The sequence below is a fragment of the Xenopus laevis genome, chromosome 3S (genome assembly GCF_017654675.1).
Source record: "Xenopus laevis strain J_2021 chromosome 3S, Xenopus_laevis_v10.1, whole genome shotgun sequence".
NCBI classification, from domain to species: Eukaryota; Metazoa; Chordata; class Amphibia; order Anura; family Pipidae; genus Xenopus; species Xenopus laevis.
This window is the reverse complement of record NC_054376.1, coordinates 57,328,734-57,354,781: the sequence shown is the minus strand read 5'-3', so window position 1 is coordinate 57,354,781 and position 26,048 is coordinate 57,328,734. Positions and strand designations below refer to the sequence as shown.

Here is a 26,048-nt window from a genome sequence, read left to right as displayed (position 1 = left end):
TTTATTAGTCCACCATTCTTGAGTAATCAGGAAGGGTTTAGGTCCAGCTAGTAGTAGCCGGTGGTATAGCCGGGACACCAATTTGGAAGGGCTAGGGTCATGGAGGGTTTCTTCTATGGCCAGGGAGGACTGTCGGGGGGCAAGGGTACCAAATTGGGAGTAAAAAGCATGTCGAAGCTGAAGGTATTGAAATAACAAAAGTGGCGTCGGGTGGGTCTTACGCTGAAGAGCACAATATGTGGGAAACACCTGGGGATCAAGAAGATCATTTAAGCACTTTATGTCCCTGCTAGGCCAAAATATGAAATCCGGGAGGTACCTGAAGTGAGGTAAGTATGAGTTACCCCACAAAGGTAAGTGTGGGGACAGCAGCGGAGGAGCATGGCCCAAAGTTTTAAGGGCTACCTGCCAAGCTTTGTGAGGGGTGGTCAAAGTAGTGGGCAGGGGACTGTAATCCCTAAGAGAACGGTATGGAAAATGTCGGAGACCTTCCCATGAGGCTACAAGGAGAGCCTGTAACTGCGAGTTTGGGTTGTACGGGTCTGGGTGAAAGCACCAGTGTAGGTAATAAAGTTGTGAAGCCAGATAATATAGATAGAAATTGGGGAGAGCCAGGCCCCCCTCCTCACACGGGGCACATAACCGGGTCCAAGCAATTCTGGGTGTTTTATTATTCCAAAGGAAGGGGATCATGATCTGGTTAAGGCGCTTGAAGTAGTGTTTAGGGAGATATATGGGCGCATTATGGAGCAAATAGAGGATTTTGGGAAGATAAATCATTTTAATAAGATTGACTCTACCCCACAGAGATAAAGGTAACTTCGTCCAACGGTTCAGCGTGGTGGTCAGATTAGTAAGGAGGGGGTCCAAGTTGAGGGAGACATACTTGGAAACATCTGCCTGGATTGTCACGCCAAGGTATTTGAACTGAGTGGCCCACTCTAGGGGGGTCCTGGCTGTCAAAGGTCGAGGCTGGTCAGGGTCAATGGGGAATAGAACAGACTTATCCCAATTCACCCGCAAACCAGAGAAAGAGCCAAATCGGTTGACCAGGTCTAAAAGGGCGGTAAGGGAGTCATTAGGGTCGGCCAGGTAAATGAGAAGATCATCAGCAAATAGAGAGATTTTTTCTTGTATAGTGCCGAAGGTTAAGCCTTTTATCCGAGGGGACTGTCTGATCAATATCGCCAGAGGTTCAATCGCAAGGGCAAATAGGGCTGGGGAAAGGGGGCAACCCTGTCTCGTACCTCTCGTCAATGTAAAAGAGGGCGATATAAGGCCATTGACTCTAACTCGCGCCGTGGGATTCCTGTAAAGGAGCTTAATCCAAGTTAAACATCGGGGGCCGAACCCAAATCGGGCCAAAACCTCCCACAAGAAGTCCCACTCCACCGAATCAAAAGCCTTAGCAGAGTCTAAGGAGGCTACAACTCTGGTGCCTGTCTCCACATGAGTGATTTGTAAGTTGGTAAACAGTCTGCGAAGGTTAATGTTGGTGGAGCGCCCTGGCATAAAGCCAGATTGGTCAGGGTGGATCAGGTCTGGGACCACCCGTTGAAGGCGGGAGGAAAGTATTTTAGCTAAGATTTTGGCATCTGTATTGAGTAGGGAAATAGGGCGGTAGGAAGAGCATCGGGTAGTGTCCTTACCTGGTTTGGGGATAACTACTATGAGGGCTTCATTGAATGAGGGGGGCAATGAGTTACTATCAAAAGCCGACTGGAGAGTGTCAAGGTATTTGGGAACTATTTGATCAGAGAGGGCCCTGTACCAGTCGGGAGGGAGGCCATCCGGTCCTGGCGTCTTATTAGGGGGTAGTGAGGCAATGGCCTCCCTAACCTCTTGGGGAGTAATAGGTGCATCTAGAAAAGCTTGATCGTTAGGGGAGAGCGATGGTATGGGGATGGAATCCAAGAAATGCTGGAGTTGGGCTTTGGAATACAGTGCCGTGGTGGTGTAGAGATTTTGGTAAAAGGTAGCGAATTCTTGTGTTATAAGCCTAGGTTCCGTGACCACTGAGCCATCGTCTAGTACGATGCGTGAGACCGCCGAGGGTGCAGAGTGTTGCTTGGCCAGAAACGCCAGGAGTTTACTATTTTTGTCGCTTTGGTCAAAAATGCGTTGATTCTGATAGAGAAGGGCTTTCCTGGTGAGGGAAATAGAGGCCTGAGAAAGGGTATTTTGAGCCTTCAACAGATCAGTGTAATTAGCAGGGGTAGGGTCCTGGGTGTGTATAGAGAGAGCTTGCTGGAGATCATATTCCGCAGCAGAGACTCGTTCTAGGGTAGCATTTCTAGCTTGTGATATGGCCCCCGTGAGAGCACCACGCATAACTGCTTTGGAAGCATCCCATAATGTTTGCTGGGAGGCAGAACCCGCATTACAGGTCCAATAATCCCCATAAGCTCGAGCATTAGCATCGGCCACAGTATTGTGTTTGAGCCAAAGAGGGCTCAGCCGCCACAGCCTATCAGTGGCCGCAGGGTTCCACCGTAGGGTGAGTTGTAACGGGGAGTGGTCTGAGAGGGCCTGAGGTAAATACTTGACTTGGTCAATAACGGGCAAGAGTTCCATAGAGACAAGGGCCAGATCAATTCTCGAAAAGGTCTTGTGGGTTGGGGAGTGACAAGAGAATTCTCTTTGAGAGGGGTGTTTCCATCTCCAGGGGTCAGTTAGGTGCAGGGCCTCTGCCCAGGAGGTGAGATTAGTCATAGTGCGGGGGTCGGGGCCTAGTTTGTCCAAAGAAGGATTTAAACAGCAATTAAAATCCCCAAGGATACAGAGAGGGCTGGGGGGAATGCAGAAAGCTTAGTCACCATTAAGTCCAGGATCGACACTGCGAATGGCGGCGGCACATATATGTTAACTAAGAGGATGGGTTTGTTGGCAATAAGGCCATGGAGTATTAGGAATCTGCCATAGTGGTCTAGGTGGAGCTTCAAGAGCTCAAAAGGTAAACTTTTCCTGATTAAGATAGAGACCCCCCTCGAGTGCGAGGAGAATGTAGAGTGGAAATGCCAACCCACCCATGGCTTTTTTAATGCCAAAATTTTTTGCCCAGTAAGGTGCGTCTCCTGGAGAAGAAGGATGGACGGGGGGTATTTTTTCAGATAGTTGAACATAAGGCTCCTCTTAAATTTAGAATTGAGGCCTCGCACATTCCACGAAAGGATTGAGAAACTAGCCATAACTCACAGAAATAGGTATATGCCAGGCCAAACGAAGTGTCCATCCCGTAACACAAAGCCAATGGAAAAACATAGCGAGCACATTTTGTACACATATGACATCAGTCAACACACATTGAGTAGTCTGCAAAACATATTGAAACATAAACCCAACAATAACATATACCCAACCCACCCTACTCACCCCCCAAACTTGAGCGAGTCTAGTACCCATAACACTTAAGAACCTAAACAGGGCTCAGTCCCTAGATATCTGCTAAAAAACAGTCCCTCCTGCGGGATCTAGGGTGGCAACAAGTCCTAACGATTGCCTAAGGCTGAGGCCCGCACTGGTGTGCTGAACAGTTACCCTGTGACAGAATACAAGCGTGGCCCCCATCATGGGGGCAGAGATATTAACCCAAGAGAGGAAAATATATGGAGGGGAAAAAAAAAAAGAAAAAAACACCCTCAACCGGGGGCCGGACGTCAGTGCTTAACCAAGGGGCCATGTCACACCTATGGCAGAAAGTGGGAAGGAAGTTCCATAGTATAAGGCGGTGCAGTCGAAATGGCAGAGTATAGTCAAGAGGTCACATTCCAACCCTGGGGCGAGGTAGTGGCCCATTAGCTTAGTTGGGGAACCAGTAATAGGGATCAGGTGTGGAAAGGACTATCCTCAATATGAAATCCACCGAGAAGAGAAAAAAAAAAAAAAAAAAAAAAGGCATTGCCAAAAAGGTTGTCACCCAGGTGTGAATGGGGTGAAATTCTAGAGGCTTCCTGCGGTTCAAGGCAGCTCAGAAGGACCTGGAGGCGAGGCTTGCTGCAGTCAATCATTCCTGCTTGGGGATCGGCGAGGGCCCCTTCTGTTAAGCCAGTCATCGACCTCCCCAGGTTTGGAGAAGAAGAGCACATGGTCACCATCCTGGATGCGCAGGCGCGCAGGATATTGCATACTGTACTTTAGCTGTGCTTCTCTTAGGCGCCTTTTGATACCTGTAAATTCAGCCCGTTGCTTCTGGATGACAGGAGAGAAATCCGGATACAAAGACACAGTAGCCCCCTGGTATTGAATTGGCTATCTTCCAAGGCCTTGGTGCGGTCTCTCTCCTTCTGCAAGTCCTGGCGCAGCAGGGAGATGTCAACCCTGAGCTCCTCAAACTGCGCCGTGCTGGATGCACGGCTCTCCATAATGGCGGCCAGTACCTCTCCCAGCGTGGGTTCAGTGGGCGCAGCCTGCTGGTCGGGCTCAGGGCCTAGAGGGGAAGATGGCGGACTAGGCGGCTTGGGGGACGGTGGCTGAACCGGATCGCGGGCAAATCGCTCCAATCGTGACGCCGCCTCCGGTTTTGGCTTCGGAGTATTCCTCCGCATCGTGGTGCGGGTACGTGCGGGCAGTTTTACCTCTCTTGGGAGACTGTCAGTCGGGTAGATAGCCGGGTTTAAAGGAGCGGTGCGCGGAGCTCTAGGCAAGCACGTCTGCTCACTGCGCCATCTTGGTCACGCCCTCCGCACCTGTCCTTCTTTACACAAGCAGGCTAGACTCCTGAGCAAACATATTGTAGGGAATTAAGCACAAATTTCTGCAAACTAGGCGAATCACACTCACATATAGACCCCTTTGAAATACCAGGACAGGGCTTTGCTTTTCTGTGCTAATCAAGGAGCATTAATAATTGGCCAATGTAGTATGTGTGTCTATGGTATGGTTTTTACTCAACTTACAACTGCTGGAGCCAGTGCTACAGTATCTCTTCCATCCAGGGGCGAAATGCCCCTAACGTTTTACTTACCCCTCGGTGCAGATTCAGGCATCAGAGTTCACGGGCGCCATCTTTTGTGAGTTTTGGTGCATGCAGAGTTGTCTTGAAACAGAAAATTGCTCCAACTGCGCATGCACCGCCACCCTGGTCTCATTCTGAAGATTTCCGAAGAGAAGAAGATGGCACCTCTGAACTCCGATGCCTGAATCTGCACTGAGGGGTAAGTAAAACGTTAGGGACATTTACCCGGGGTAACACTAAAGGTGGCCATACACGGAGAGATCCGCTCGTTTGGCAATGTCGCTAAACTTGCGGATCTCTCTCCCGATATGCCCACCTTGAGGTAGGCAATATCCTGCTGATCCGATCGTGGGCCCTAGGGCCCAACGATCGGTTCCTAATGAATGGAAACGGGCGGTCGGATCGCGGGACCGCATCAACAAACATGCGGCTGCGATCTGACGGGATTTTTAGTTCCATCCGATCAGCTTTTATCGGCCCTTGTATGGCCACCTTTAGGCTGGGGGGAAGGAGGGGGGGGTCTATGTAGGGTAAGGGGGATGGGGGTTTTAACTTTAGGGTTGAATGCTCCTTTAAGTTGAATTTGTATGTAAGTTGAAATATATACATTTACTTATTAAATGCAACTTAGACAGATGTCTGTCTTGACATAGTATTTATTTTTACCTTTCTGTGTTCTGCAGTAGACAACACACACCAGAGGGGATTGGGGCACAGCTGGTTTAATAAAGCAAAATGCTAATAAAAGTCAAGCAAATCATAGTATGTTACTGTAATAGTCCCCATCTGTAAGTGTGAGTTGTATGTCGGGTGTAGGTAACTTGAGAACTTCCTGTATACTAGGCAAGCCTAACGCACATAGGAGTGGCACAGAGAAATGTGTTTCCAGTAACAGAACTTAGGTCTAAGGCCTGTTGCAGCTCTATTTACGTAAGTCATTGTGGTGAAGAAATGTAGAGTTGTAGCTTTATAGGTCAGTAGTCAGGCAGTCTTTCTGCTTCCTTTAGACAAGTGAAGCATGTATAGTTGTTTTCCTATGCTGGTTTCCTGTTGTACAGCTGCACAGCTGATAAAGTGCTTTTGAAGCTCCAGTTCATTGTTTAGCCCTTTTCCCACTTGCTGTTCTCTTTCCTTTTTTGAGACTGAAGGTTGTTTTTTTTTATGTTTAATTTCCCTTGTGCATAACTGACTATTGGCTAATAGCTATGGACAAGAATTCAGTGGGAACTTTAAACTGTTAATGTAATGCTATGTAGGGAGAATTAATATTAGCAGTGTCCTCCCCAGGAAAAAAAATTGGGCTTGGTGGGGGAGAAAAATAAATAAATGTGTCTCCCTGAATCCCCCTGCAATAAAATAACTGTTTTTCTTACAAATGCCGATAGGATCATGCAATTTAGCAAACACAGCGCATAGTTCTTCCAGCTTCAGTATTTAAACTTTAACTTTGTTTGTGAAGTAAGGGGCAAGCAGGGAAATAGAGTCAAGTGATGTGCCCAGCCAAAGCAGCCTGGGGAGAACAGAGGACTCTGTACTTTAGCAAACACAGCACCCAGTCCTACTGGCTTTTAATAGAAATTTCCCTCCTCTCCACGCAATGTGGAGGTGTAGCTGAGTCAGGCGATATACCCCGCTAAAATGGCCTGGGGAGAACCCTGGAATAATGATATTTTGCTGTATTTCGGACCCAGGATACCCTGCAGTCCTGAATCTGACTGCTCATCCACTCAGGAACTGCTCACACACATATCTAGGTTGAACTCTGGATACGTCTCCATTTCTCATACAGTAGATCCACTAACCAGATCAGTATTTAGCTTTGCTCCCAGCCCTGTCTAACAGGACATACCACTCTTGTCCTGTAGAAAAGCTGGATTGTTGGTAAATATGCAGTAATGAGGGATGAAGTATTATTACTTACTAATTAGAGCTAAACTTTTTCCAACAAACTACAGGTGTGGGATTTATTAGGTATAAACCTGTTGTCCAGAAAGTTCCAGAACACAAAAAACGCCACCTCCCGTAAAGTCCATTTTACACAAATAATCTGTTTCTTTACTATTGATTCAGTTTTCTCTGTAAATAATAAAACAGTACCTTGTACTTGTTGGTAATTACTGTACAAATTCATATTGATTCTTGAGTAAATTGAGGGGATAATGAGGTGAAGTTACACATGCAGATTCAGTTTCTGTTACTAATTTTAAAAAGCTTTCCGACAGCACATATAGTCTTACTGCTGGCAGAAAGTTATTTTCATCCCCACTAAATTGATGATTATGTAAATAGGGTCTCTTCTTGCTACCTGTATTCCAACCAAACTGTATTATTAACATTAATTGGCTGTTCTATACGCAAGCAACTGGCTTGTGCAGCTTAAGCATATGTGCAGTCACAGTGATGTGCATTTAACCATTGCAGAGCTTTGCACTGGGACTATAAACAAAGCTGACTTTTTGTACCATCATCAAATTTATATTATTTAAAGCACTAACAAGCAGCACTTTAATTGCTTACCTCAGCCCTGTTCTCTTGTTTGTTGAAAACTGCATTGGCCCAAGTAATCTCTCCCAGAGATCCTTCCAGGCTAATATTCACCGTGCAAATGCCCAATACAGTGCCCAGTTTATTATACCTATTCTTCTTCCTTCTGCAAAGATGGGAGGTTAGTGTTCCTCCAAATCCAGCAGTTGTTTGAAATATTAAAACTTAACACGTTTTAATGTGTAAATCACATTAATCCCTGCCCTGACACCCAGTGTTTTGACTGTCCCAGTCAAGTAGGTGAGCAGATGACCAGGTCTTTGATACAACACAGGAATGATGAGATGTCCTCAAGTGTGAGTGACTGCTGAAACCTGCTTGTGTGCTATTCATGTCTTTCTCGACCTGTTTACTGTTAAGAAGTCAATGTTAACCGTTTATATGCATTTTGTACTGTTAAAGATTCTCTTTGTTCACATGGAACATATTTGAATTTCACATTTATTTGTTTGGCCAGTGTCATGAACTTCATTGGTACAAATGATAATTGTCAGGCTGTTGCACCAGCAAATTAATCTGCTTTCTTGCTCACAATCCCGCTTTCCAGGCATCGATGAAACTGCTACCGATTACAGCCAGTAGGCAGGTTTTTCATTTTTCAGCCTTCCATTAAGCTCAGTATCTTGTCAAAAATGACAGCTGGAAAATCCTTTTAATCATGATTACAAGACACCATTGATTCTTATGTAAATATATCTGCCCTACTTTTTTTAATTACAGGTTTGTAAAGCACTAACATTACACAACTGTGCAGTTTTTTTTAGGTTTAATCTCTTATTAGTGTATCAAAGTATTCAAGGCCATTGGCTTTGTTATCAATTAGTGATCAATAATATATATCGTGTTGCTTTTTATAGTCTACATTTACGCCTATGTATGTATGTTGCTAAATAATTAAACACAATGGAAGAGAAGAACTTGTGTGTTACAGCTGAAGCCTAAACCTTTGTCATATTTGAAGTCATAATCAGTGGCGTAACTAGATGTTATTGGGCCCCACAGCAAATTTATTTTAGGGCCCTCCAAATATGCAGAGGTTGTCCTGTTTTACCAAAACATGGGGCCCACTATACCTTCTGGTCCCCACTACAGCCGCAGGGTCTAATTCCTCTGTCATAATTCCTAGTCATAATTCTTGCTCACTAATCCTTTCTGAAGCAGCTCACTGTAAAATGAGGCCAGATAAACGAAGCTTATGTGAAGTCCCGGAATTAAATACTGGAAATTCACCGTATTTATTAATAAATAAATACTGGGAAAAAAAATCTGGTGCAGGGAAAGATTCAATAAAATCGTGAAAAAATCCAAATCGTATGTGTTTTATATTTCGGATTTGACGTCTGAAGACTCTGGGGTTTTTTTTTGGATTATCACCCAATAACCACAAATTATTTGGATTATTGTACGAAACCCATCGAAGATCATGATGTCTTCCAATTGCAAACGGGACATCTGCCATTGGCTTCTACATGAGCTCAGCAGGTTTGAGATGGAGTACTTTTTTATTCTGACTTTTAACAGCACTGGGGTTTATATGAAAACTTCATGTTTGTTTTTTCTACGCAAAAAATTATGTTTTTTCCCTTTTAAAACTGTAGAAAAAATTGGAGTTTAGTAAATAACCCCATTGGAGTTGATGCAGAAATATACTGCAACAAAGCTTAAAAGAGAAACAAATCCTTTACCAAAAGGCTAAACCTAGGAGAATAATGATTTATCAGAATTTTTTATTACCATCCTTTTGTTTATGATCCTCTATAGGAGCACCAACACATTACACAACACTTGGAGAAATAGTTCATCATTCACCTTAGTCCTTTTCAATAGTCGATCTTAAAGTTTATGGAGTAATATCATGTGTTTAAAGTTTTGCTCTGGTCAGCAGACCAATAAATGCTACATGCTGATTGGCTGCTTACCAGATCCTGTTACTACACGACTCCCTCAAATATCACACGTATGTCCACTCAGGGGTCATTGTCACCAGTGGTTGTTGGACAGTAGGGATCACTGAGAGTGGAAAAGCTAACCGTATTAAACAAAAGCAATTTAGCAAAGTGGAAAAGCTACAGGCTACATTTATGATCAATCTCTTATAGCTATTTTATATATATGATATTCTGGACTGGAAGCTGGCCCTCCTGCTGGCCAGGGTAAGGCAATACCTGTACAGGTATGGGATCCTTTATCTGTTATCCAGAAAGCTCTGAATTACAGATAGACTCCATTTCATCCAAATAATCCAAATTTTTTAAAATTAGTTCCTTTTTCTCTGTAGTAATAAAACAGTACCTTGTACTTGATCCAAACGAAGATATAATTAATCCTTACTGGAAACAAAACCAGCCTATTGGGTTTCTTTAATGTTTACACTTAAGTATGAAGATCCAAATTACGGAAAGATCCATTATCTGGAAAACGCCAGGTCCCGAGCATTCTGGATAACAGGTCCCATACTTGTATATGCTTCTTAAAGGTTAACTCATACCCTTTTGTCATTTGTATTTCTGTAGAAATGCAAGATATTCACTTCTAGAGATGAATCAAGCAGAGTTTAAAAAACATATACAATTTCCCTTTAACATGTCTCCGTCTGTTACCCTGTAATTTATAAAAAGGAAAGGAAAAATGTAATGTTTCTTGTCCTTTGCAAACTTCCGTTCTTCATTGTGTTGCTTTATTGAATTCTCACAGTAATGTTTCTTATCTGCCTCCTCTTAGCCAAGATAAGCTTGCTGAATCCTATGAGGGACAAGAATCTGTTGCCACAACGGAGGCCAGGCTGAGGATGGAAGGTGTGGAATTTAAAGAGGAATGGCAGGATGAAGACTTTCCAAGGTAAGAGAAGGGAAATGTCATCAGAATCACACAAAAAACGTGTCCCACAGAGCTAAATCATCATTGGCCTGTTGTAAGCCATGTAACAAAAGATATGACGATATCATATCATTACACCAGTGAAATATAATAGCAGGCCCAGTGATTATGCTTGAGATTCTTTTGAATAACACAGTCCTTACAGTTTGCTACAAAAAAAGCTGCAGTAGCCGGCGTTTCCTATCACACAATACAATGGTGCAGGTGTATACAATTGATTTGCCAAAACTAGAGACAATTTGTTCTTCCAACCAATATAAATCCATTACAACTGCTCCGTTTACTGCTAATATGAAATTTTGTACATCAATCAATTTCCATAGTCCATAAAGAAATGTATAAATGTATAGATTTATAAACACAGTAGTCGTATTCACTTACCTGATACCCTGGGCCGGTACTCCTGTTAGCAGAAAACTACACTGGCCCTGCGTTCTTCTCAGCAAACACCTCTTCCTTCTTTCTTCTCCTGGGTGCACATGCGCAGTACAGTGTAAAAACAAACTTTAACAAAAACACCAGCTTTTTTACTTACTGTGAATGCGTAGGCTCCGGGGTAGTGAAGAAGAGGATCGATCTGTAGTGCTCACTGAGAAGAACCCTGGGCTGGTGATGTTTTCTGCTGACAGGAGTACTGGCAATGGGTATCTGGTATGTCGGGGGTCCCCAATCTTTTAAAAGAGTTGGGGAGCAACATAAGCAAGGGGTTGGTGAGCAACGTGATATGCTCGTGAGCCACTCGTTGGTGATAACTGTGATAACTGGGGTAAGTTATTACAAATGGGGAAGGCAATGTTTGGTTGCAACACATGGTAACCAATGTTTTCTTCTCCAAAACTATATTCCACAAGGGTTTTGTATTATAAACCTTATAGGTGTGGTTTGTTAAGCTCAGTTCAGCTTCAAGTAAATGGTGACTTCAATGGTGTTTTTTTTTTTTAAAATCCTGAATCCCCAGAAGCTTCATTCTTCTCCTGGACTTTTGGTGGCCTCTGAGTGCACAACAAAGTTAGGTCCTGGACACAAATTCTACTTTGCCTCTTTCCATTGTACTGCAACCTAACAGCATTGTAAGGCTAGTGGACTTACTTTGCTTTGAGCAAGGGCTTTGCAAGTGAGTAAGGGGCACACCAGTGCCTCTCAGTCAGCAGCACTGGCATGCAGTACATATTGTTTTAATCTCCATATACTGTACAGCAGTGACTCACAAGCAACATGATGCTCACCAATCCCTTGGATGTTGCTCCCAATGGCCTCAATGCAGGTGATTATTTTTTAATTCCTGGTTTTTAGGTAAGTTTTGGTTGCATAAAAACCAGGTGTACTGCCAGAGTCTCCCGTGGGCTGATAGTCCACATAAGGGTTACCAAAGGCCAATCACGGCCATATTTTGCACCACCCAGCAACATTTTTCGAGCTTGCATTATCCCCAACTCTTTTTACATTTGAATGTTGCTCACGTGTAATAAAGGTTGGGAGCCCACGCTGTAGAGTGAAGATTACATGGCATACCTAGCATCTGTGATTTTGAAAAAGACTGTGGCACAAAAAGGCACATTTTTGCATTCCTCCACGGTAGTAAATAACCTTTGGTGGTTATATTATTTTAATACACAAAACCAATGAGTAACCTAAAATATAGGGTTCTCATTGATGTCTGCATTATCTCAAGTATGTATGTCTCCATATGTTTTTTTGTCTCCAGTCAACTACATTATGTGCACAACTTAGTTTTTGTGCCAAATATTGTAGAGAATTATAATAATTGTATTTCCCTGCTTTTAATAAATCACACTTTTATTTAATAGACCTCTCCCTGAAGATGACCATATCGAGGGGGATTTCTTGTGTGGCAGTGATAGCGACGGTAGACCAGGTAATGATGTTGTGTGTAAAATCATATTTGGATGATTCAAAAAAGTTTTAGATAATTGTCAATCTTCTCTCTGTGGTGCAGTGTATATATTCCAGCAATGGCTCCAGAGCTGCCATTTGAAGATCTTTATTCTTTCTGAAATGTTCTCCAGTAGTTTTTTTGAAGGCAAGCAAGTCAGTGCTGCCCTTAATCTAGGTGACCACAGATATTACAGAGCCTTGATCCACGTCCTATTGTTCCTGATAAAACCACTTGGGGTTCCAGTTTGTTAGGCACTCCACAGTGACTTTTACCTCTAACGTAAAAACACAATGGTCCTTTGTGCCACCCTGGGCATCTATATTTCTATACAAGTCTTCTCTTACAGCAGATAATGTAACAAAGGGGTAAATGTTGTACTGAGCAGCACTTTTTTTTTCAGTTTTGTAGGTGCTTGCCATTTTAGTGGGGCTTTGAGTGGTTTGTTGGAGACGGCTTGTATATTTTTCTGTGTTTTGTCCTTCCTATAGCCTTGCAACTTACCTTTTTAAAGTCCTGAACTTTAATAACCAACCTATTTGCTAGAAATCTGTTCCATGAATCAGTTACCCCTTCTGTAAAATATGTTATGTTGCCCTGTCTTCTTCCACATTTCTATAGGTTTTTTCGTTCCTTTATTCTAAATTGCTATGAAATGTGTCACAGTGCATCTATCTGGGGAAAGCACATTCAGTGTGAGCAATTTCAGAGGAAGGAACCAATGGAAAGTTGTGCACTAAACTATCCAGTCTAACCCTCTTAATCTTCCTCTTACAGTGTTTCAGATGTCTTCTGTTTTGTATTCCTCTGTTGACTGTGTCCTCTGTCTGTCTGCTTTAGCTTGGGCTTTCCCAGTACTGGATCAGTCAGTTTACTGTATGCCTTATTCAGCATTTCATAATCCACGCAAGTATCTTCCTCCTAGCTTTTTCTGCATGCTGTCTGCCTGTCCTTGCCTGCTTTACCTATTATTTGTGGTCTGTTTGTTGTTCCTGACTTTCCATACCGGTAAAATGATAATGGTACTCTTTTAAACACTTGCATTTGTAAAAATATGTGGCATATAGTAATGGACTTGGACCGATGCATTATTGTAAAATCAATGCACCCTTACTTTTTTAGTGTACCCTGATGGAAACATTAATTTGTGTCTTTGGGAAAAAAATGTGTGTCTATAGATAGTTCCAGAAGCTATATTAACATATTTATAATCATATATATATATTATTTGTGTTTGGCAGTTAGCGTTCATGCACATTTTTTATATATTCCCAACTGTATGAGCTCATGTTAAAAAGAGTAATATTTTTCCCTATAACAAGTTTATTTAACCATTTAGGGGAAGAAGTTTTCTAATGCTCCCAACACATTTTGTCCTTTCTGTTCAAGAGACTGTAACCTAGTATAATTTAAGTCCTCTGTGAAGTAAAAAATACAATAAATGATGCTTCCCCAAACCAGCTTAAATCGCAAGTCAACCCCAAAATAAAAATGTGCCTAATAAGAGAAAAGATAATTCTAAGCGACTTTTCAATATACATTTATTAAAAATTTAAAGTGCTTTTAAAGTTATTTATTGCTATTAAAAGCTGGTTATATTTTAAACAATGTTGCAAAAGTTCTGAGTTCCCCAGCAAAGACAGGTCTGTTAATCAGCTGCCTTGTCTTACATTGTATCAACAGTCTGAGCCATCAGGGTAGAATATAGAAAGGGACAGACAAACGCAGCTTTCAATAGCAATACATATACAAATAACTTACCGCAACATTATAGAAAAAATTTAATTAAGGTATATTGCAAAGTTACTTCAAATTATGTTTTCTTTAATTAGGCAAAAAATAATTTCACAATAATGTCGACATTCCCTCTAAGGGGGAATTGTCATTGATATATATCAATTTATATACATGCCCCCAAACTGTAGTGCTTGTATAATATTTAGTTAGGTATTATTTTTGGGGATGTATATTAGTTAATTGTTAATTAGGTATTTTTGGGGATGTCAATTATTTAAATTTGTTTTACATTTTTAACATTCCTGCTGCAAAGAACTCAACCAGTTAAAGGGACAATACATTGTTATGACAGATCAAACCTAAAGATAACACATTTATAGTTAACCTTTAATGATATCATTCAGATCTACTGTATATACTAAAATGGAGATAATAAAATTGCTTATAATAAACTTCCTTTTTCATACTTCCGAGAACAAACGTGTATTCCTGGTTACTCCATGTTAGACCTTTACACTTTCAGTTATATGCTGTACACATGATGACAAGGAGAAAGCGAATTAGAATACTGTTTACATTTCCCAAAGGAGTTCACTATTCTCACACCTGTTTGCTGACAAACCGCTTGTTGATTCCAAAGCTGGCCATAGACGCAAAGATCCGATCGTACGAATCGTGGATTCGTACGATTTTCGGACCATGTGTGGAGAGTCCCAACATTTTTCGTCCGTCGGAGATCGGTCGTTTGGTCGATCGGACAGGTTAGAAAATTTCTGTCGCCTGCCGATAATATCTCTGCGTGTATTGCCGATCGTACGATTTTCAGTGGGAGACTGTCACTAGTGTTGTGAGACATAAGTATCGTACGATTGCTGTCAGGGGCAGAACATTGGCTGATCTGTTCTTATTTGATCGGAATGGTAAAGACTTTGATCTGAATGGTTAGTGGAGGGTCGGGAGATGGGAAAGTCCGATCATACGTTGATTCGTACGATCTGATCTTTGTGTCTATGGCCAGCTTAACACTGAGACCCCCCAGCCCCCTGGGGCAACACTTGCTCAAAATAAGGGTCTGATTACAGTATTTCAGCAGCAGCAGGAAATGTCATGGTTATAGGCGGTAATGGTACAAGATTTTATTAACAAACCAAGTAACCAATCAGATTTCAGCGGACCAGAAAAAAAATTATGTAAAATCCAGGAAAATGTAAAATCAGGGAAATGTATTATCCAACAATGTAAAATGAGGGAAAACTTAAAATCAGGGGATGTAAAATGGGGGTTCTACTGTATTTACTTTTGTTTTCAAACCTGCAAAAATGGTAAATCAACCCAATAATGTTTGCATCAGTTTTAGTAACCCATAGCAAATAATCGACAGCTAGCATTTACAGGCATTTACAACCTGTCTAGAAGCAAGCTTCAATTTAGAATGATAGTTGTTCAATTACCCCTAGGACTTATAAAGTAATAGGACATTTACTGAAACTAAAATGTTTTATGTACTTTTAATATGGGAACACAGCATCCTTGTGTGTGTTGATGTCACAAATCTATGTAAAGCAATATTTGTTAAACCACAAGTTACTTGGGTATAGACCAGTGATCCCCAACTAGTAGCTTGTGAGCAGCATGTTGCTCTCCAACCCCTTGGATGTTGCTCCCAGTGACCTCAAAGCAGGTCCAGGCTTGGAGGCAAATTTTGGTTGTATAAAAACCAGTGTTCTGCCAAACAGAGCCTCAATGTAGGTTGACAATCCACATAGGGGCTACTAAATAGCCAATCACAGCCCTTATTTGGCACCACAAGAACATTTTTCATGCTAGTGTTGCTCCTCAACTCCTTTTACTTCTGAATGTTGCTCACGGGTTTAAAAGGTTGAGGATCCCTGGTATAGACCTTAGTGAATGTTAGTTTGCATGTTGGAGTCCCCTAGTGACCAAATAGAGGTATAACAGCATTCAATACAAAAAAACCTTCAAAAACATGCTTTAAAGTTAAAAAATACAAATTTATTACATGTTATAAAATGTCAACAAAACCTCTCATGGAGCCTAACGCATTTCATGCTTACTTAGCACTTAGTCAAAGGCAATCGCTGGTGTGCTCTAATTTTAGCCGTGCTTCAATACCGGCTCCTATAGACCCAACCAAAATTAAAACCAATCACAGGTTCACACATATGTTGTATATATTTTCAATTAGATCAAGAGCTATCAACTCAATAATTTAGAAACACTCTATTTTACATTCCATATTGAGGGGTATACATAAGTTTAAAATGTAAATATCAAAGTACAAATAGTCGGAAAGTATTATATATATATATATATATATATATATATATATATATATATATATATATATATATAGCAAGTCACATCGAAAGTAAAATTGAATCCAAGTGGCAGCCTAGTTTGTAAATAAAAAATCTAATACACTTCTCTTTTTCGCAGTTTAGTCAAAAAATCACCTCCCCTAACGCTTGTCTTAATCTGTTCTATTCCTTGTATAGAAAAGTATTTCAAGTTACTGTTATTGCACTCCATGAAATGTCTAGTGACATTGGTTTTACTGCTATGTTGGATATTACTGACTTGATTAATGTGCTCCCTAGCATGTTCTTTTAAAGATCTAGTGGTGCAACCCACGTATTGTTTATTACATTTGGTAAAAATAAAATTAAACAATACATTAACTGTTGTAGCTAAGGGATAATTCATCTGATAATGTGTATCAAATGTAATAAAGCAATATTTGTGTAATGTTTTCAGGGCAGCTAAAACCACCATAATGCTAAAATTACAATAATGTATCAGGTTTTAGCTATTCTTAATATTGTATCCTTATTAGTTATACAGAATAATGGCTGTATACCATAATTTTACCTCTTTATGACATTTATGGAAGACTTACCTGGAATATGCATGTGTGGTTTTGGTCAAACTAGACAAAGTTACATTTAAATTACATTTAGGGGCAGATTTATTAAGGGTCAAATTGAAAATTCTAATTTTCATTTTTTTCTGGTCAAAACTGTCAAATTTGACTAGGGAGTTATCAAAACTCGATACGAGTTTTTTAAAAAAATTCAAATAATTTTTTTAAGATTTATCATAGTCTGGCCCTTTAAGAATTCAAATTCGACCATTCGCCACCTAAAACCTGCCGACTTGTATAAGTCAATGGGAGAGGTCCAGCGATCAATTTGAAGATGTTTGCAGCCTTTTGGACATTTGAGTTCGAGAAAAAACTCAAATTTACCGGGTCGGTAAAATTAGTCAGAGTTTAACATATTCAGTGTTTTTAATAAATATTCGAATTTCAAGTAAAATCAAATTCATGTAAGTTAAAAAAAAAATACTCACATGAATTTGAAATTTGACCTTAATAAATAAAGGGAATGGAGCATCACAGTTGCAGATGAGAAAGAAAGAAAATTAAAATACTCCATGTTTGGTCCATGTGAGGGAGATTATTATATTATCATTATGCAGAAGGATTATATGTCCACTAATAATCTAATCCAGGGCCAAATGTTAAATAGCTTTCATTTCCTTCCCTCTTTGCTCAGCTGAGCTCAAGAGATAAGAAAAACAAAAAAACAAACAAACAGTTTTTTCCCTGATTAAAATAGGCAAAAAGTATGTTCAGCACAAGCCCTGTTCATTGCATTCATGTTGATCAAGGGTGTATACTGCTCCTTTAATTTCTGTTATATATTTTTTTTTTTTTATCACCTAGACCATGACCATTGGCATACTAAATAAGTAGTGGAGGTCTGGTTGGTAGGAAGCTTTTCTTAATGTCACTGTTGACAGTCCTGAGAGTACAAGATTTGCTGCACTGCGAAATCTCAAGGCTCTGCCAGCTCTTTACTTACTGTGTGTAAGCAAACAGTTGAGTTTATATCTGGAATTCCTTCCATAGAGAAGAACAGTGATGCCCTTGTTACCCAGGAGAAAGTATGTGCTGTCAGCATTTGAAACTCATTGCCCATGCAAGCAACGTTCCCACCTGAAACTCTATTATTTTTACATAGGACGATGCACTTATTTCGAGGCATAAGTAACCACTATTTATTCTGATTAGACTGTGCCTTTAGCAAAGCCCTTAAGATGCTTTACTGCTGTATTTCATTTTAGTCTTGTTGTATTTCATTTAGTAGTCCTAGCACATTCATTAGTTGATAGCAATACACTATATTTCAGTAACAAAATATATATATATATATTTATTTAAGGCTCCTTTCTCTCTGTTTTATGTTACTCTTGTATTTAAGGTGAAATAACAATGATTTCAGACTTGCTTTCTTTTCCCTGGTAACTATAAATGTGCTTTCTTAGTCTTGCCTTGGCCTTCATTACTCACAGGCTTCATGGTTACAAACTTTCTTATAACTTTTCACAGCTATCCTGTTGTTATCCCCCCCCCCCCCACACACACACACACAAAACCATCAATGAGGAGGGGGCTTGGCAAACTAAAAATAGTTTGTAATGGAATTAAAACACCCCATTACAGGTCTGTTTTGTGCAGGGGAGAATATCTGCCGCTGTGATGCTTGAAGGGGTTGTTCACCTTTTAATTAACATTTAGTATGTTGTAGAGAGTGCTATTCTGAGACCATTTGCAATTGGTCTCCATTTTTTATCATTTGTGGTTTTTGAGTTATATAGCTTTTTTTCAGCAGCTTCCTACTTCAATTAAACCTAGAAACCAGTCTGTGGTTTGAAAGAGAGACTGGGATATGAATAGAGGAGGGCCTATATAAAAAGATAAGTAATACAAAGTAAAAATAACAATAAAATTGTAGCCTCGTGGAGCAAAAGTTTTTTTTTGCTGCCAAGGTCCGCAAGACCCAGGGGCGCAACTACAGAGGAAGCAGTCCCTGAGGCTGCAGGAGGCCCAGAAGGTATAGGGGGCCCCATTTGGCCAATATAAGACTTTCCAATTCTGATCTAGCAAGTTTTTATTGGGCTCTTCCAACAGTTTATGGAGAATCCATCTCCACATCTTTGCTACATATGGCCCCATGAGGCCCTAATTAATGAGCAATTTCAACATATACAGTGTTGGTAAAACAGGACAACCTCTGAATACAGTATGTTGGGGGCCCTAAAATGGATTTGCTGTGGGGCCCAGTAACATCTAGTTACACCACTGGTAAGACCAACTGAAAAGTTGCTAAGAAATAGGCCATTCTTTAACATACTAAAAGTTATCCTGACAGTGAACCACCCCTTTAAAGCTGGTGGCAGCATAGCAAGAAGTAAATACGTTTATGTTACCAGGAATGGTACCAGATTAAAACATTTTACAGTTTGACAGGGTGGATCTAATGTCATTTCACCCACCAACTCTTATCAAAGATGCCTTTCTGTTACAGACTGAATGTATGGAACCTAACTAGGAGATTTGTAAAAGGTTAGGAGTCCTAAAACATATCATTTAGCTAAATCACTTAGTGCTTTGTAAATTAAGAGTCAATACTCCCAAAGGAGGAAGAGAAATCCAATAATGGTGTCTCACTCAGTAAACACACCGCATGCTCCATCTCATAAAGCAGCATGATTTTCTTTCACAGTGACTGTAATCACATGTGGCTTTGCTTTATTTTCTACAATTGGGGAAATTTAAGTACTTAATCTCACTACATGCACTTTTGTGATTCACGTTAGGCATTAATCTCAGGGGGTTGCTTTTAAATAGCGCAGCAATGCACAAGGTTGGGGAAAAGAAGTAGTGCTGGACCCTGACTGTTACCAGTGGCGGAACTACTGGGGGTGTGGGGGGATGTGAATGCGCCAGGGCAGGTACCTCCTCGGGGCCCGCCAGCGGTTCAGGCGCACGCAAATCCACCGTAATAGCCACTTATGGAGAGGGGCCCATCTGCACAGCCTGCTCCTATGCCCCCGCAATCAGGCCTGAAACAGCCACATTTTTTCATCGCTGCTGTAATGGGTTTCAGAATAATTTGGCCCCTTTTCTAAAACAAAAATGTACATTTACAACAAATAATGTTTATAGTTATCTTGATGTCTTATTTTATGCTGTAGTTCCAAGTCCAGTGGAAATAAACTGCAATAAAAAATCAAAGAAGAAACTGGCTGCTCCCAACCTTAGCTTGAACCTGGATCACAGTGAGGGCTCCATTTTGTCTGAGGACTTGGATGAAAGTGGAGATTTGGATTTAGATGATTTGGATACCGCATCTGAAAACAGCAACGAGTTTGAATGGGAAGGTAAGATTTTTTTTATTCACATGCTTCTTGTCGATATGTCAAAAACAATAGAATAACAATGATTAGATAATCTGATTACCCATCTAACTGGCCTACCAGCTGTTTGTATATATACAACTGACTCCTGTTAACATTAACCTATTAAGGCCATTATCCAAACCAGCATTTATTGTCTCCATGGGGAATCTTGACCCAAATCAAAGTGTTTGCCCACTTGACTGCCCATCACAGTTAACTCTATTCCAGCTACTGGGCAGTTAAATCTGGTTAGCCAGAGGTACAGGTTTGGGACCTGTTATCCCGAATGCTTGGGACCTGGGGGTTTCCAGATAATGGATTTTTACATAATTTGGATCTTCATACCTTAAGTCTACTAGAAAATCTTGTAAATATTAGGGATGCATCGAATCCAGGATTCGGTTCGGGATTCTGCTTTTTCAGCAGGTTTTGGATTCGGCCATATCATTCTGCCCGACCAAACTGAATCTGAATACTAATTTGCATATGCAAATTAGGGATGGGAAGGGACTTTTTGTCACAAAAATGTTGTCTCCTTCCCACCTTTAATTTGCATATGCAAATTAGGATTCGGTTCAGTATTCGGCCGAACCATTCACAACAGATTCGGGGGCTCGGACGAATCCAAAATAGTGGATTTGGAGCATCCCTAGTAAATATTGAATAAGCCCTATAAACTGGTTTTGCCTCCTATAAGGATTAATTGTATCTTGGTTTGGATCAAGAACACAGTACTGTTTTATTATTACAGAGAAAAAGGGAATAATCTAAAAATGTTTTGATTATAATAGAGTTCATGTACTTTATGTAATTCTAAGCTTTCTAGATAATGTGTTTCTGGATAACAGATCCCATACCTTTACTGACTACAGCCCAGTAGATTTTATGATTTGTGGTTGGCAAAGGTTAAATTCACTGCTGGCGAGATATTGAATAACTCAATTAAAATAATTAATGAATGAATTAGTTAACACTAATTTGATGCAAGACGTTTCACTTTAGATCTAATAAATTGCAAGGCAAATGGTCTTGTGAATCAGGCGTGCTTCTATTCTCATGCACTTGAATGCATCCATTGACAACATCTCTGCACCCACAGTCTGTATATTAATAATGCATTCAAGCAGTCGGACTTTAGCACTTTAAATAAAGACACGGTAAAGGGTTCCTTTTTGTTATTTTGTTTTTTGATGCTGCTGACATTCCTTGCCCTGGATGATAGTTTCTCTTAACAGCTAAGTCTTGGATTCAGACAACTAGATAACGATAGGTCCACCATGCTTTATGGTAAGACTCCCAGATCATGAATAACTCAAATAAGCAGTGTACTCAGCAAATATAGTATGATCCTTTCCAGAATGCTTTGTTGGTGTATATTCTCAGCTTTTTTGATTTGGCGCATGTCCACATGTTAATTGGTAGTTGACTGTCTGCTTGGCTGCTGCAATGCACCATTAGTATGTTTTCTGCTGCTTCCACCATCAAAATGACTTACAGTAGTATTCAGTAGTCGTTCTGTTTTACTAACCACTCTCCATCTGATTAGGACTCTGGGAACTGTATCAAATGGGAAGAGAAACCTGAAACATGGGCATGGATACTGGTTTATATTCCCCTGTTGTCAGTATTCTTTCTCATCATGAGAAATTGCTTACATCAATTAGAATACCCTTCATTTACTTTATAGCAATACTATATATAATAAATATTATATATAATATATATAATAAAGTTCCTGTTTTCAAACTACTTGTGTCCTGATGTTTGATATTCAACTATTTTGCGTACACGAGAAAATCATACCTGTGTTTCAGACACAAGCTTATTGCTCTTTCTACTCTGTGCAGCCAAGGCTGTGATGTCATTTTTATGTTGAGGCTTTAATAATTCTCATTGGCACACTCTCTTGGAACAAATGCTTAGAGATGTGTGTAATGATCCATTTTAGTTGTCACTATCCATTAACTGTAGCTTGACTATGACCGTTTTTATAATGTTAGGAAATTAGTTTTAACAGTGGTTTTTAACTTTTTCTCAAAGGACCCAAAGTATGTTGCAGAATCAGCAATTGGTTTTGGACCACCTCTTCACTTTTTTTAATTATTATGTTTAATTATTTAAACTAATTTCAATGATATAACTCAATTAAGGCTGTGATTCTCCTGAGTGGAAAGGGGCACGGAGCAGTGGAATGGGGGGGTCACTTTGGGTGAGAATTGGTAACAAGTGTCCATTTGCTTTTCTACATATACCTGAAAGCCCAACTTGAAGGTCAGTTAGGGTTAATATGTATTATTATAAGATATTCTTGTATATATGAATGATACACTGATATGTTCCTTAAGCTGTACACATTCTTTAGTCAAGATTGGCCTTGACCAAATATTTGATTGTAAAGCTGCACTGAAGCTGGAAAAATTTCAAAAGTACTGATCTAGGAGGATAATAATGTAATGATTACACCCTGGTGGAGTGGGCAGCAGCTGTATAGCTGAAACTGTAAAGCCATTAAAGGAAAGTGCTTGCTTTATACCATTATTTGTGCAGGGGGGTGACGTTTCCAAGGTCATAAGGAGGTGGACACTAGATATGCACTCAGCATTAATGTATGTATAGTTCAGGGACCGTAAAATAATTAAGTCACTGGCTAAAATTTGTCACTCTGAAAAGGGATGGAAATAAGAATAATACAGTTTGGCCGGTGAGGTTAACGTATTGTACTTATTTACAACGATTAATAATAGCTTGACATCTAACCAATCCATTGGTTCCCAGATTCCCAGAGTAAAGTGGTTAATTAAGACAAATAATGCACAACAGGTTAATAAGTGTAAGTTCATAAGAGTTTATTATATTGACAGATGATCTTCCAAAACCAAAGACTACTGAGGTGCTACCAAAGGGTTCTATACCTGAATACACTGCAGCAGAGGAGAAGGAGGAAAGCAGACGATGGCGTTTGTTCAGAATTGGCGAGCAAGATCACAGGGTTGATATGACTGCAATAGAACCATATAAAAAAGTTATTAGCCATGGAGGTAAGAAGAGGTATTTACATGTAATCTTCTGCTCTCAATAAAACTACTCACTAATTTTATTATATGATTATTATACAGTAATTACTGAAGTAGTCATTTCATTTTATAATAGTAGTTACGTAATAATTTTATCAGCAGTGGCAAAACACATTCACTCTGTGCCACAACAAAATTGGTATATAGTATATGCTTGGTCCTACCTTGTGAAAAAAAAACAAAAAAAAAAAAATACCAAACCTTAATGCACAGTGGGAAAGCACATTTTTAACAATGTGCTCTAACCCTGATGATTAAGAATAATTAAGGAATAAGTGTAATTAAATTAGAAAAGTAAAAAGAATGAGGATTCGGGTGTTTGAAAACATTGAGCCTACTGTAGTCCAGTGGAGAATTATATAAGTATATATGTTTACTTACCTTCCAACCAGTGGAACAATTGACCTTTGAGGTAGTGCACTGAAAAATGTTTGATTTTTGTGTGAGGGCTGCACTTTGTAACTGTATCTGTACAAGGACATTTCTCAAAACTATGTACAGAGATCTCTGTAATGCATAAAGCACTGCTCTTATCTCGTGCCGTAGCAAATAAATAGCACACACTGACTCCTGGGAAGGAGTAGGATCAAAAAAGTAGCACATACACAAGAAGCATGAGTATCCTGTACATTATATTGTTATAATACACAAAGGCCATGAATATCCTGTAAATTATATCCTTATAAACGGTGAGTTCTGATGTAATTTCTGTCACATGACTCACTGAAGCTTGTGTATTATAATAAATAAAGTACCCCTCTTGTAAAATATAAGGATATTATAAGTTACCTCGGAGTTCCATGACCTGTATAAAAACAGGCCTTCAGCCTCGTGTTTTTATATGGTCATGAAACTCCTCGGTAACTTATAATATCCTTATATTTTACAAGAGGGGGTACTTTATTCACTATATAATACACAAAAGCCATGAATATCCTGTAAATTATATCCTTATAAATGGTGAGTAGTGATGTCATCAGTTATAAAGGTGAGTAGTGGTCATTTTTGTCACATGACCCACTAAAATGTGTGTATTATAATAAATAAAGTACCCCTTGTTGGAAAATATGAGGATATTAGAAGTAACCTTGGAGTTCCATGACCTGTGATATGGTCATGGAACTCTTCTGTGACTTATAATATCCTTATATTTCACAATAGGGGGTACTTTATTCACTATATAAACAGTGCTTGGTGATGTCATCAGTAATTATAATATTCATTAATGGTACTTCATGATGTAACATCTGTCACATGATTTACTGAAACGTTTGTATAATAATAAATAATGTACCCCTTATTGTCCTTTCTGTAGATATCAGAAATCACCTTGGAGTTCTATGACCTGTATAAAAGCAGTCGGCCATCAGCCTTGTTCCTTTAAATGGTCATGAAATTCCTTGTGTTATGTATAATATATTTTACAATAGGGGTACACTAAATAATATACTTGTTCCCACTGTATAAACATATTTCATTACACAAAAGAAAAGATCTGGATAGAGAGCTTTGCAGAATGTCTTAATGTGAAGAGTTTTTCTTCACTAACTTTATTATTTTTATTTAAGGTTATTATGGAGATGGATTAAATGCAATTATAGTGTTTGCTGTGTGCTTTATGCCTGACAGCAGTCAACCTAATTACCGCTACCTAATGGACAATCTATTTAAGTGAGTATTACATTCTGTACCTATTGAAATCAGTATTAACGTTTTTACTATATAAATTTTGTTACTTTTTTTCTGTTTTCTGACTTTACTTTCATGCTTTTTTTCTCTCTCACATAATTCCCGTGAAAATTATTAAAAACCTGAATTTTTTTTTTAAACAAACTGAGATAATGTCAGTAAAAATAAATATATATTATATTACACAAGCCATGAATAGTCTGTAATATATCTCCTTGGAAACTGTGTTAAGTGATGTTACAAGTGGTGCTCTATGGTGCAATAGTCACATAAATCACTTAGGCTCATCAATACTGGGAAGCTTTGCCAGTGGAAGCTTTGACTGGTTACCTACTGATACAGGTGCATATTGTTGCATTTCATTGTTCTACCTGCAGCTGTTTAATGAGTGACGGGTTTCTTTAGGTTGTTCGGTCATATAAAAACAAATGTACCCACTGTTGTAAAATATATGGGTATCAGAAAAGTTCCTTAAAGTTCAAAAACTCATGCACAGGCACTTGGCTTGCAGCCATATGACTTTGTAGCTCTTCAGTAACGTCTACAATCCTATTGTTTAATGTAAGGGGGTACATCATTTTCCACATACGTGAAATAGAAGGTGATTAAAGGAAACCTTTCATGTGAAGCTGGCCAAACAAGAAGTAAGGAGTCAGATCAAGCCAGGGGTTGAAATGGAGAGAGACTGTATGTCAGGAAGCCAGATAGCAGCAGGAGTCCAGATACAAAGGGGTAACCAGAAAGCCAGGCAAACAACAAGCAAGTTTTTTTTTAATATTGCAATGCACAGTTGCCAAATGCATGGCCTGGAATCAGTCTATGGATCAGAGCATAAGTGCACTTAGTTTGACTGATTTATCACTCAAGTATAAAAACCCGATGAGCAAACATCTGAGGGGGACAAAGGGAAGTTGTAACAATCCCAATATTTCGTCCCATGGAAATGCAACATCAGCATGTGCAAGATTATTTAGAAGTGATCCTGTAACGCAAGGGTGCCCAAAAGGTAGATTGG

At 39.7% G+C, this 26,048-nt stretch overlaps 1 protein-coding gene across 4 annotated transcripts in view; it reads left to right on the top strand.

The window, feature by feature from the left end:
• Nucleotides 1–26,048, top strand: part of bnip2.S (BCL2/adenovirus E1B 19kDa interacting protein 2 S homeolog) — a 37,541-nt gene that overhangs the window by 4,310 nt on the left and 7,183 nt on the right. For 3 of the 4 annotated variants that reach the window (NM_001094662.1, XM_018254354.2, XM_041587677.1), the window contains 5 exon segments: nt 10,220–10,336; nt 12,184–12,251; nt 20,067–20,252; nt 23,132–23,308; nt 24,913–25,015. In NM_001094662.1, coding sequence (NP_001088131.1) covers nt 10,220–10,336; nt 12,184–12,251; nt 20,067–20,252; nt 23,132–23,308; nt 24,913–25,015 — 651 coding nt within the window. 4 annotated transcript variants of the gene reach the window in all.